The sequence below is a fragment of the Mastigoproctus giganteus genome, chromosome 9 (genome assembly GCF_048544385.1).
Source record: "Mastigoproctus giganteus isolate SK-2022 chromosome 9, ASM4854438v1, whole genome shotgun sequence".
NCBI classification, from domain to species: domain Eukaryota; kingdom Metazoa; phylum Arthropoda; class Arachnida; order Uropygi; family Thelyphonidae; genus Mastigoproctus; species Mastigoproctus giganteus.
In genome coordinates, this window is record NC_143583.1 from 49,534,482 (window position 1) to 49,548,488 (window position 14,007).

At 38.0% G+C, this 14,007-nt stretch overlaps 1 protein-coding gene across 4 annotated transcripts in view; it reads left to right on the forward strand.

Annotated features, from left to right (window-relative positions):
* Window positions 1-14,007, forward strand: part of LOC150080207 (uncharacterized) — a 441,155-nt gene that overhangs the window by 230,002 nt on the left and 197,146 nt on the right. Inside the window, exon 1 of one of the 4 annotated variants that reach the window (XM_090382094.1) lies at window positions 13,617-13,833. The exons of the other annotated variants lie outside the window; for them this stretch is intronic. Coding sequence (XP_090238220.1) covers window positions 13,804-13,833 — 30 coding nt within the window. The 5' untranslated portion in view covers window positions 13,617-13,803. Of the gene's footprint in view, window positions 1-13,616; window positions 13,834-14,007 lie in introns of those variants that run through there. 4 annotated transcript variants of the gene reach the window in all.

Below are 14,007 nucleotides of genomic sequence, written 5' to 3' on the forward strand. Positions count from 1 at the left end.
TTTTCTTCCACTCACAGTCATTCATCTTTTTCTCACACACCAGGGGGATGCAATGATGTGTAATGTAAATTTAAATACTAATTAAAACTAGGGTTAGTGTGTACTTAACTGTAGCATTTATGGTTTGTGTTCTTTTTCTTACACAGTTACACTTTCATTCATTCTTCTGGCTTTCATTTAATTTATTCGACTTTTGCTTTCTGCACTGCCCTCTCTGGGCACCTCAACTTACTGTTATTCTTCAGTTGTGTTGCAGGCCTAGCCACAAGTTTTTTGCAGGCCAGGAGAGAATGCAGTGTGATAGTGTTTGTGTTGTTAGTATATATAAAGTAATATAAGTTATTTTTAACTTTGTATTCTTTCGGCCAGTTACATTTACTCTTCCACTCATTCCCATTCATTCTCTCTTTTTCCCTCATGCTAGGTCACTCTTTCTTTCACCAAAATTGCCATTTATTCCCTTTTACCATAATTCCTAGTTCACTCAGTGCCCAGCCTATTCATTCTATCTTTCATTCTCATTCATTCATTCTGCATTGCATCCCTTTGCTACTAGCTTACTGATTTTTCAGCTAATCTACCTCCCTGGCTCCTGTACATCTCCCTCCCCTATGTGGTTACTTATTTGGCATGGAGCCTAAGGTTCCTACACATGGCAGGTTAGTCCTGGTGGAGGTTTGTTATGTCAAGGTGAAGAATACTGCTAACCTGACAGTTTTTAAGTCATCGTCTGGGTGTGGTGGGAAACTTGTGCAATTTTAACTATTGATTAATTGCTGGGGGGGGGCTGAATTGCCATTCTTTGGATAGTTCTGTGCATTTTGAATACTTTCTGTGTGAAACATGTAAAGGCTTTATAATTTGACTTTTCTGTGATGAATAGATGTTCTTCTCCCCAGGGAAGGAGGCCAATCTGTGCTATTAGCTCTGTTCTGGGAATGTCATATATTATACATTCTGTACTGTGTACTACACTGATAGTGGTAGAGAACGAAAAGGACCTGGGGGTAATTGTGCAGGCAGATATGAAGTTTTCTGAGCAGTGCAGACAGTCTGCAAGAGTAGCTCATAGTGTCAGGAATTTTTCTAGCAGGGATAAGGAGGTGATTATCCCCTTGTATAAGGCAATGATCAGACCATACCTTGAGAATTACAGTGTCTGGAGACTAGGCACCTGCGAGGTAATCTGATCGAGAAAGCCTTGTATAAAGCCTTGAATGGTTTGAGCATGCTCAATGCTGATGGGATTCTTCCTCTTGCTCAGAATAATCACCGAAGAGTGCATAAATTCAAATTGAGGAAAGACAGTTGTAGGATAGATGTGCGGAAGTTTGCCTTTAGCCAGTGCGTGGTTGATTGCTGGAACAAACTTCCATCCTTTTTTGTGGAAGGTGATAGCCTAAATAAATTTAAGGCTGAGCTGGACAGGTATATGGAACAAACGGAGGGATGAAATGGGAGCGGTTTTTTTTTTTTTTTTTTTGGCTGCTGCTGCATAAGCTTGCTTTCTTGCACCATATGCCTCTAATAATGCTTTCAGTAATGTTATTAGGGTCCTGGCTTGATGATCTACACCCTCACAAATATCTCAGGGTTCAATGCACAAAATGCAGTGTGTGTGTGTGTGTGTGTGCTGGCAGAAAACCTTGGATTGGTTCCTGATGACAGAAAAAATCCCTCTTCCCAGGTGCAAAGTATGAAACACTGCACCTAGTTTAACAGTGGTGACTGCCCAAATGTTAACCAACATAAGCAAGAGTTGAAGTATGGTGTTCACATTACTTTGCAGGAATGCCACCCCTGTGTGTTTCACCAGGCAATACTAGGTGGAAGATGATGAGAGTCATCTTCCACCTAGGTGATGGAAGCAAATCAAGCTAATCTCCATCAGGATGTAGATTTGCTTGAGTGTGTACAGAGAAGAGCAACAAGATTGGTGAAGGGAATGAAGGGATCCTCTTACCAAGAGAGGCTTAAGTTCCGCAAATTGCAAAGGCTAGAGACTAGGCATCTGCACGGTGATCTGATTGAGGTGTATAAGGCCTTGAATGGGCACCCTGAATTCTGATGGGATCCTTCCACTTGTTCAGATTACGAACCTAAGGGGGCATAAATTCCAATTAAGAAAAGACAGGTGTAGAATAGATGTGCGAAAATTTGCCTTTAGCCAGTGGGTGGTTAATTGCTGGTAGAGAACGAAAAGGACCTGGGGGTAATTGTGCAGGCAGATTTGAAGTTTTCTGTATATCATTGACTAGACACCATGATCTACTCTTGCAGACTGTCTGCAAGAGTAGCTCGTGGTGTCTAGTCAATGATATACAGGAATTTTTCTAGCAGGGATAAGGAGGTGATTATCCCCTTGTATAAGACAATGATCAGGCCACACCTTGAGAATTACAGTGTCTGGAGACTAGACTGTGCGATGATATGATTGAGGTGTATAAGGCCTTGAATGGGTTGAGCACGCTGAATTCTGATGGGATCCTTCCACTTGTTCAGATTACAAACCTAAGGGGGCATAAATTCCAATTAAGAAAAGACAGATGTAGAATAGATGTGCGGAAATTTCAAATTTCTGGAACAAACTTCCATCTGTCGTTGTGGAAGTTGATAGCTTAAATAAATTTAAGGAGGAACTGGACAGGCATTTGGAGGGAATGGTGTGATTTTTTTTTTTTTTTTTTTTTTTTGGCAGATGCTGCATAAGCTCATACACTTGCTTTCTTGCATCATATGCCACTACTACTCATCATCACCATTGCATTCCTTATTGGAGGAATGCAATAGTGCTGCACTGAATGATTTCTCTATAGCAAAGCTCCAACAACCCCCTTCCCATCTCTTCCATTATGCAGTATAAGTGATGTCTTTTGAGCTTATGATGGGAATCTTGGCAAGATCCAGTATTCCTTACATTTCAAGGGCATAACTCCTAAACTGCTAAACTGTTTTCAGGCTGATCTATCAGTAACTCTTTAGGAGGTGTCCAGATCAGCTGGTGTATAAATTTGCTGCTTCTATTCTGCCATCTGGTGACCAGAGGGAGTGCTGAGTAGCATTGTGGGGGAGGGGGGGATCATTAAGGCCACATAATGTCGAGGGGCTTGTGAGTTGTTGTTGTGTGTATACCATTTCCCAAAATCTCATTCATTAATTCGTACATGTTCATTCCTGTCACCACTTTTTCTTTATCTAATGAAATCTTTACAAATAGTCAGACTAATAAAGAAATCTCAGTGAAGCCCATTTCCACCTGCAATCTGCAACTTATGTTTTCTGACAATATCAATTATCTATGTCCTTCAACCACTGCTCATCTTATTTGCCCTAACTATTCCCTCTGTGATTCCTTTCACTTCAGAGGTGGTACTTGGTGTGAATATGTCTGCTGTGATGTTCCGTACCAAAGACTTCCTAATTTGGAATCTCCTTTTTTAATTGCCTCTGTCTTACATTCTGTCTCTGCCCCATTCTGTCAAATTCATCTGTTACCTCTATTGTTCTTCCAGCTTCACCAGTCACTTGGAACTCTCCGACTTCCTTTCTTTGAAACTCAGCTTATTCCATTCTAACTTTTTTAAGGGAGGTAATTTTAATGTTCACGTGGACCTACAATAACTGTGTAGGTCAGTGCGAACATTAAAATCACCAAGGAAAATTATACTCAACTCACTGGGTCCACTTAACTACATAGTTACACAGATCCACTGGGTTTGAGGTTCTGAGCTTTTGGAATTACTAATAGCCTTGTTCAATTGCCTAACAAAATGCCAGCCAATCCTAACCACACACCACACACCCTTGATCCTTTTCTTGCCAACAGCATCCCTTTTAAGTACGTGGTTAGTGCTAATTGTCCTCTAGGCACTTCACAATACAACTTGACGGTGGTTTTTCTCTCTCTCTCTCTGATATTCTCAAATTTGTGTTGTTTGGAATGGCAAATGGGATGATCTGCATGATTTCTGTTCTTCTTTTCGTTGGTTGGATTACTGTTTTAAGTCTTCAGATCCCAGGGTTTGCTTAGATCATGTCAGTGAAATTATCCTGTAGGGATCAAATGCTTTATTCTGTATTCCAATACATGTACCAAGGCTGTTCAAAATAAGGATGTAGCATAATGCAGTTGGCTTGTATCCAAATATCCAGCTTCTTATTCTACCTTCACTAAACTTTCAACAATCTGAACTTGATTTTGAACAGGCTAAAAGTAGAAAACTTCCTTCTTGTCCAAGTGATAGTCGAGTATTCTGATCTCGTATCAAGAGATCAGAATGGCTGCGTCATCTGCACAGCTATTCTGTTCAATACTCCCACATCTGTACACTGTGTCTCTTTTACAGCCTCAGCTAAAGACAAAGCTGACATTCTAGCATCCTTTTATATATATATTGATGATCTGGTTAACCTCCCCCTGTCATACCCAATACACTCGACTCAGTGACCCCCATGATCATCCAACAGAAAAAATTTAAAAAATTTTTTAAAATTTTGAACAGTTTTGATGGCATTTCTCTACTTCCTTTCTAAACTTGTGCTTCTGTTCTGTGTCTTTTTACACTTTTTTATTCTACTGCTGCCTTTCTTTCTGCTTGGAAATTTGCTCATATCCAGCCAGTGCCTAGGAAGGGTGACAAATCCTTCCCTTCTGGTTATCACTCCATTGCACTTACCTCTACTTTTACCAAGGTAATAGAGAAGAGGAAATTCATTAACTGCAATCTCTTAAATTATCTTGAAACCTTCAGTCTGATTAATGATCACCAGTATGGATTCCACGATGTTAATCCACTGCTGATAAATTGGCTTATCTTTATTCATTTTTGTACATATTCGGTAGAAATGTCCAGTGAAACTCTTGACATTTCTGAGAGATTTGATTATGTTTGACATAAATGTCTTCTAAACAAGATCCCACCTTATTGCTTGCTGATTGATTTTTGCAATTGGATATCCAGTTTTCTTTTTAACTGCTCACAGCATGTGATAGTAGATGGCTCTTTAACTTCTTTGCTAATGTTGGTGTTCCCCAAGGTTCAGTAATTTTTCCTACTATTTTTCCTCTTTTTAAGTCTAATGCCATTCTTTCACTGACTTTAAATCCTATCCATAGTTCTGCTGATGATAGCACACTACATTCCACTTTCCAGTTTGAGAAACCTTGTCCTACACAAACAGCCTGAACTTCTCAGATATCTACCACCAATTCTTTAAATGCTGATCTTCAAGTAATTCCCTAGTCTGCATATCCCCTAATTTTTAATTTTGTTGGTATCATTTAGAAACACCCAGTATACGGAAACTATTTTGAATGTCTGCTGATATGAAAAATATAAATTGTTTGAAAAATGGTTTGTAATCTTTTTTTTTTTTTTTTGTTATTGTTTCAGAATAATTTCAACATTTGAAAAGTACCCTGAACCTCACAATGAAGGAAAGGATTGAAATTGTAAAGTGGCATGCAAAATATGAAAATGCGTAGTGTGTGTTATGGGTGTTTAATGGCACATAGCTAGCTATAGTGTGCCAATGCTGTAGATGTGCATCAGTTCGGTGGGGGGGGGGGGGGGGGTTTGGAAAAACCACCCAAGTAAAGACCATAAAGAAATTGTGACAAACAGTGCAAAATCTATCAAAATCTGGTGGACCTTGTATCTCAAAGACATCTGCCAGTTTGGAACTTGTAACAGAGGATATCGAAAGAGGTCCAAAAAAAATCTCAAAGAAAGTGAATTTTGAAACGTAAAATACCAAAAGCAACTTAAAGACAATCATTTTTAAAGGAATGCAAGCTTAAATAGAACCATACAAGAACTTGCAAGGTTTATCATCCTATGTTGCTATTAAGTTTGAATAAGGATGACCTAGATAGAAAATTGAAATTTTCTAAATGATTTTTGGCTCTGATTGTTACAACCCAGATATTGTTTACAATATTTTCTGGACTGATGGAGTTACATTCTAACTAAATGGAAGAACTATTAACCACTATAATTGTGTTTATTACTCTCTTAACAACCCCTGTTTATCCTTTAACAAGGATTTAAGTGCTCCTGGCTTTGAGAATTTGGACAGGTGTTCTTGGACCTTTTTTCTTTTGGAAGAACCATGACAGTAGAAAGCTACTTGAAACAGCTAAAAAACAAACTCATTCCATTAATGCAGTCCAAAATCAATTTTCAGCATTGACTTTTTATGCAGGATGGAGCACCAGCTTGCTGTACAAAAAACTGTATGCAAATTCTTAAACAGAAAGTTCCTAGGTCAGTGTGCTCACCAGATTTAACATCCTGTAATTAGTTTTTGTGTGGATTCTTAAAGGATAGTGGGTTTTTTTTTGTTGTTTTTTTTTTTTTATTTATAGCCCATTCTGTTGTTCTAGCATCAGTTACAATATGTATTTAAAGTAGTGTTGTTATTTACACTCAAACATGTTTACTTCTTTATGGGCCACCCTGTGTAGTTTAGGGATCTTTCATATGATGAGCCTGGTTTTCTTAATTCAGAGGTGGTGTGCCCTCTCTATTATTGTAAACAGTGATGGAGGACCTGAGAGGATAACTTTCATTGTGTGTTTGAAAATGAAAACCTTTTGGAATTTTTTAAATTCTATTTCAACAGTACCAATAAATATTCCATATTGTTTTATTAAAAAATAGAGTTATAACCCTTTATTTTTTAATAAAACATTAAATATTTTAGAAATGATGTATTTGTTACACTTTTATTTTAAAAAAGTTTGAGACGTTAAATATAAATGGGGATCTATTAGTTTAAAAGGCCGTTAAGAACTAGAAATTTGAAATGTGGCAGGGTGTCTGATCTGATAGGTACCAACTTTTTTTTATGATGTTGGGAAACCTTTAGGATATTTTTCAATTCTGTTTGGGTGGTACCAGTTTTTTTATCATTTAATAGTTTTTTATTACTCTTTGTATGTAAAGTTTTCTTTCTTAATAAAAAATTAAATATTTAAAAAATTATATGCTTTTCACAACTTTTATTTTCAACAAAAAAAACAAAAATTAATTCTGCTGAAAATTAAATGTTTTAGAAGTAAAATGTAAACACGGGTCTTTAGTTTATTCTATTTTAAATGATAGTGATGAGTGTGAAATTTCAAATGTTTTTGCTTATGTATGTAAATATTTTTAAAATAATATTAAAAAAACATATACAGTCGATTCCGGTTAATTGGGACACATCGGGACTAGTGCATTTTGCCCCAAATAAACGGCTGCCCCAATTAACCGGTGGCCCAAATAACTGGAATCCACTATATATGATACAATTAGTTACTTCCATTTTCAGATTTATTTTCAAATTTGGTGTGCAGCACAGCATGCAAAATTTTTAATTAAATATGTATTGCTTCCTGCAAAGTAGCATCCATCTTGAAAGAATATTGAGTTTCACATTCTCATCATTATTATGCAAAAACAGTAAATTTGAGACAGTAATAACGTATAGATCAGAATTGTAGGTAATGGAGAAGGATATCATCAGAATGCAAGCAATGGAAATGACGTTTCTGGCAGGTGTGTGTGTGTGTGGAAAGACTAGGAGAGATAGAGTAAGAAACATGGCCATTCAGGACAAAGTGCGAGAAGAACAATTACAAGAAAAGACTGAGATGGTTTGGATATGTAAAAAGAATGGAAGATAACAGACTGCCAAAGAGGATGTTAGATATGAAAATGGAGAGTTAAAAAATCAAGAAGAAGGCCGAGGGGGGAGGGGGGGAGATAAATGGAGAAGACAGGTTTTCCTTATCTACCCGGCAAGAAACTGGAGTGACAGTGGATAAATAAGTAAGTAAATCCAAAACAGCAAAATTGCTATTCATGCAAATAACTGCAAAATCAGTGACAAGGAACCTGACAGGTTTTTGCATGCAATTTCTCTGCAAAAACTAAAAAATCACTTCAGAAACTATTGCAGTAAAAGTTTGACTGTATTTAGGAAGGTATTAAAAATTTAATCATTGATTAACTATTAATGCAGGACTCTTATTTCAGAAATACCCGTCAGGTGCCTTGTCACCGCTGCCAGGTTAAAATTGCACTACTTCAAATAAGTAGCAGGTCTCAATCAACAAATGCCATTTATTTAAAAGTAATGTATCTTACAATGTTGGTGCAGTTTTTTTTTGTTTTTTTTTTGTCACTGTTGGCCTAATAGACACTGCACATCATCCTACATGTGCAATGTCTATTAGATACTAAAAAGATGTTTATCTCTTTACAATGGTGACTCACTGGTTTACAGAATGGATTACAGGTTTCTTGAAGGTCACAGGTAAGGTTAGTCAAAGGATTGCAATCACAGTAATTTGAAACTTATCATCCTCTTATTGTTGCCGGTAAAGAGCTCAATGGGAAGAAATTGGGGAGGGGAGTAATCATTGTCTCATATGTTGAAGGTAAAGAAATGCCAATAGTAATTCACGGTAATCCTTTCCAGAAAAATGTTTTTAGAAGGGGTTTCTATTGTGTGTGTGTGTGTGCATATTTTGTTGGCAATAAAGAATGAGTTCTAGTGAGACATGAAAATCCTCACTCAGATATACTAAACAGTAATAATTGATGTGAGGAGCTCAATAATGGCTTGTGTCCATTAAATTAGTTCTAAAAAGAAGTAAATATGAACCATGCTTGAACCAGTTGAATTTAAACTGAACATTTATTTTCGGTTTTTCGTTTTATTTATTTATATATACAGCAGACTCTGAATTAACCAGGACACTTCAAGACTCCAAATTAAAAAAAAAAAAAAAAATCAACCAGAGACCAACTGATGATGGTAACATCATCAGTTGGCCCATCAGTGAACACTTCCCATTTAGCAAATTCCAAATGGGAAGCATTCGAGGAAATAATCCTAGAAGCTACTAAGCTTTTCTTACCAACTAAGAAATACTGTTCATGGCTTAGACCTAAATTAGCTTAGACATTTATTTTCGGTTTTTCGTTTTATTTATTTATATATACAGCAGGCTCTTGATTAACCAGGACACTTCAAGACTCCAAATTAAAAAAAAAAAAAAAATCAACCAGAGACCAACTGATGGTGTTACCATCATCAGTTGGCCCATCAGTGAACACTTCCCATTTAGCAAATTCCAAATGGGAGGCATTCGAGGAAATAATCATAGAAGCTACTAAGCTTTTCTTACCAACTAAGACATACTGTTCATGGCTTAGACCTAAATGGATGGGATGCATATAAATTATCAGGTGATACATAAACCTATAGTTTATAGGTTTATGTATCACCTGCAGACTAGTTTATAGTATATATAAACTAGTCTGCAATCAAGTTAAAAGGCTGTTAGGCAAGCTAAGCCAGACTATGAGAAATCGTAGCAGAGGATGCAAATAAAAATAGCAGGCCTCTTTTCTTGTGTAAACACTAAAAGGAAGGCGATGAATCACATTGGTCCACTTGATGTTAATGGTTCAACTGTTAATCATCCTGCTCAGGTTGCTAACGAGCTGAATAGGTATTTTGCATCTACATTTACGCATGAGGAATTTTTTAGGGGAATGTATGTGAGATGTTTAACAATTATAATTAATTTATGTCTATATGATTTTGTAATAACTGAGAGGAAAGTGGAAGAGAAATTGCTGAAGTTAAAAAAAGAGGTACCCAGGGTGGATGGGATCTATCCAGTTGTGTTAAGGGAGGCAGCAAAGAAGATAAGCAAACCCCTAGCCAAATTTATGAGAGCATCTTTGGATTCAGGGGAGGTCCTGCAGACTGGAGATGTGTGAATATATCCCCAATTCACAAAGAGGGATTAAAGGGTGATACGAGCAATTGCAGACCTGCTAGCTTAACTTCTGTTCCAGGGAAAATAATGGAGTCACTAATTAAAGATGTAATGTAGGACTATATAGACAGGAGTGCAGTTATACTTCAATCACAGCATGGGCTGGTCAAGGGCTGATCTTATCTGACCAGTTTGATCGGATACTATGATGCAATGACAAAGGACCTGGATGTAAAAATAATTTTGATAATATGCTTGGAGGTTAGGAAAGACTTTGATATTTTTGCACATGAAAGGCTTCTCTGCAAATTAGAGCAGTGTGGCATTGGGGAAAGTTACTGGTGTGAATAAAGGGATGGTTGAGTGGGAGAAGACAGAGAGTTGTTATCAGTGAACTGCTCTTCTTGGACTAATGTTATTAATGGAATTCCCCAGGGTTCGGTGCTGCTCCCAGTCGTGTTTTCTGTATTTATTAATGATACTGTAGGGTGTCTCAGACTTACTAAGTTTGCAGTGATACAGGGGTTGGCAGAGTGGTTAATGACAGTACTGACAAATATGCTATTGCAACAAGATCTAGAATAATTAGGCAGTTGGGTTGAGAAGTGGCAATTGAGGTTTAACATTGATGAATGCAAAATACTACGTATGGGTAGCAGTAATCGCAGCTTAACTTACCAACTGTGTGGCACTACACTCAGGGTAGTGGAAAATGAAAAAGATCTGGGGGATTAATTGTGCAGTAAGATACAAAGTTCTCTGAGCAATGTAGACAGGCTGCCGGGACTGCTCATGGAGTTTTGTTCAGAAATTTTGCTAGCAGGAATAAGGAGGTGATTATCCCATTGGTAAGGCCACATCTTGAGTACTGCATACAGGTCTGGAGGCCTCATTTTAGGAATGATGTGGAGCTGCTGGAAGGAGTACAGAGAAAGACGAGATTAGTGAGTGGAACAATGGTGTGCTCTTACCAAGAATGACTTCAGTTCTGCAAATTGCAGTGTTTGGAGATTAGGCATCTGCGAGGTGATCTGATTGAGGTGTTTAAAGCTTTGGTTCAGTTCTGATGGGATTCTTCCTGTTGCCCAGACTACACCCACACACACATAGGAAGAGCACAAATTAAAATTGAGGAAGGATGGTTGTAGAATTGATGTGTAGAAGTTTGTATTTAGCCAGCTGGTGGATGATTACTGGAACAAAGTATTGGTGGGAGTGAATAGGTGAAATTGAAGGTGTCGTGTTTTTTTTTTTTTTTTTTTTTTTTTTTTTCCTGTCTGACACTGCCAATGCTAATTTAAAATCTCTGATACTTCATAGAATTGACCTGTGATCAGAAGAAAAGAGCATTAAAAGTACAAGTGTTAAAATCTGAGACACTGACAGGACAGCTGTTTCAAATCTTACTGGTTTCTCATCAGCTGGCAGGTGCTCTCTATTGCAAATGTTTGTTGTTATTTGGTTTTTAGGAGTATTAGCAACTAAGGCCATATTGCTCCAGGGATATGCGGTGGTCATTCCTTGACCTTTCCGTATTTGGTGGCTCACGGGCTCGAACCCCGGTCTAATCAAGAAGCATATGCTACGCACTGCTGCTCCTGCCCACCTGGCTACGGAAGCGCCTTGGCAAATGTATTTCAAACTGTGAGACAACTAATATAGACTACCCACCAGCTGAATATAAGCCTATAAGTTTAAAGACAGCTGTTCCAACAGTGTGCCAGATTTTCAAATGCAGAGTCAACTATTTAACTCTATACAATTTAAAAAGATATTAGCAACTTATGCAGAAATAAGGACTCTAGCCTTGCTCACCAGTGAGCAAGGCTTGGCACACCCAGGGTCCTGAGCTGGATTCCATCATTAGCTGTAGGGTGGAAGGAATCCTGAGGCATAAGCCTCAGGCTTCCTTCCATTATATAGCTAATAATAACAATAATAACATTATGACCACCTACCTAATATGATGTTGGTCCTCCACGTGCAATCAAAACAGCTCATACACGACAAGGCATGGACACTGCAAGATTTTTAAATGTCTTGTGGTATCTGGTACCAACACATAACCAGCAGATCCTTTAACTCCTGTAAGGTCTGTAGTTGAGACGCCACAGATCGGAGTTGCTGTTCCAACACAAACCACAGACGCTCGATGGGATTGATGTCTGGGGAATTTGGAGGCCAGAGCAATACCTGGAAGTCTTCCTCGTGTTTTGCGAACCAGTCTCGAACAATCCAGGCGGTGTGGCATGGTGCATTATCCTGCTGAAAGACGGCACCACCAGAGGGGAAGACCGTTGTCATGAAAGGGTGTACCTGGTTAGCAGTGATGTTTAGGTAGTTGGTGCCCGGCACATGGATGATTGGACCCAGGGTATCCCAGCAGAACATGGCCCAAAGCATGAACTGGCTTGTTTTCGTCCCACAGTGCATCCAGGCACCATCACTTCCCCAGGTAAACGGCGCACACATACCCAGCTGTCCACATGGTACAACAGGAAATGTGATTCATCAGACCTGACGAACTTCTTCCAATCACTCAAGGTCCAGTTTCAATGCTCACGTACCCATTGTAGGCGCTATCACCAATGAACCATAGTTAGCATGGGCACTTGGGGCGGCCTGCAGTCACGCAGCCCCATTTTCAGCAGGGTTCAATGTACTGTGTATTGTGACACATTACTCCTGTCACCAGCATTCCAATTACTGGTAAGTTGCCCCACAGTCGCCCTTCTGTTGCCACGTGCCATCCAGGAGAGCCTTCGCTCACCTCAAGCATCAGTGAGCCATGGTCGTCCAACACCTCGCCAGCGGTTTGTGGGCTTTTCCTCCTCAGACCACTTTCGGTAGGTACTAACCACAGCTGAAAGTGATCATCTCACCAGCTGTGCCATTTCGGATATGCTCTGATCCAGTCGTCTGGCCATTACAATTTGGCCTTTGTCAAACTCGCTTAAGTCTGCTGCCTTTTTCCTCTGAAGAACAAGAGTAACGCTGATTAACGTAGCTCAGTATCAGGTGTTTTTTATACTGTGTCCCGACCCACGCACACACACCATAGTTCACCTGCATTGCTTCGATTTGCATAAGGACTCACTGGTCATAATGTTTTGGCTCATCGGTGTATGTATTTGTCTCTAAGTTGAATATAAGTCCAAGCCACAGAATAGAGTACTTGGTGCTCAGTCTTTGGTGAGAGCAGAAGGTTTCTCAAGTATTAATAGTGGATGTAGTCAAAATCCAATTATGAAGTTTGATTTGATCTCATTTGTTGTGTTGAAATTTCTCTGCAGTCTTATGAAAAATTTGCTATAATGCATTTACTAAGTAATGTGCTCTTTTCACTTCCTGATGAGGTGTGACCCTAATTTGATAACTTTGCCTTCCTTATTTGAAATTAGATTTCAGCAAGAAAACTAGGACATTTACATTCAGTATTTTTATTAAGTTCAGTCAGTCATGATTGAAGTAGACAAGTTTTCAGAATATTGTTTTTCATTACAAAATCCATACTATTTCTTCAAAAGTAGGTAAATGGAGAAGTGTTAATGTTATCCTTAATTGCTTAAATTCCACAGCATAGAGCAAAAGAAAATTCGTTTTGTGTTGTAATGAGAATCTTATTGTGCTTACATTGTTTCGTTTAATGTAAACTAAAATTTTGAGATGAACAGTTTGAATTCAGGTTAAGAATTTGTAACAGTTTTATAAAAATTCAATGTTAAACTTAATGTTAATACCCAATGCTGTATGTGACTATAATATATATTAAGATGTATAATTAAGGTTTGTTGTTTAATTTATTTATTTAAGGATGCATAAAATACATAAAGCCAGAATAACATTGATTTGTAGAGGAAAGAACTCTGCACTGCAGCTTATAAGGGCTATAGATGTAATTCAGGAAGAACATGAAAATGTTTTTTTCCTCATGACCAATAAAATTATAGTATTTCAAATGTCCTTTGCTGACACATGAAGATGGAGGAGTCAGTTTCAGTTTTCTAGTGGTGAATTGCACATAAATGCTTCAGTCAAAGAATTCATTTCTGAAAGTGAGTTTTGTGAATTTCTTTTATATGGATGTTTATGCATATACATTAATGAGTATTTTTAACAAGAACATCTAAGAAATTGAAAAAAAAAAAAAAAAAAAAAGTTATTTTACTTTCACTAACAGCCAGCAAACATCATTCTTATTCTTATGCAGCCTTAGCCGTTGTTTACAT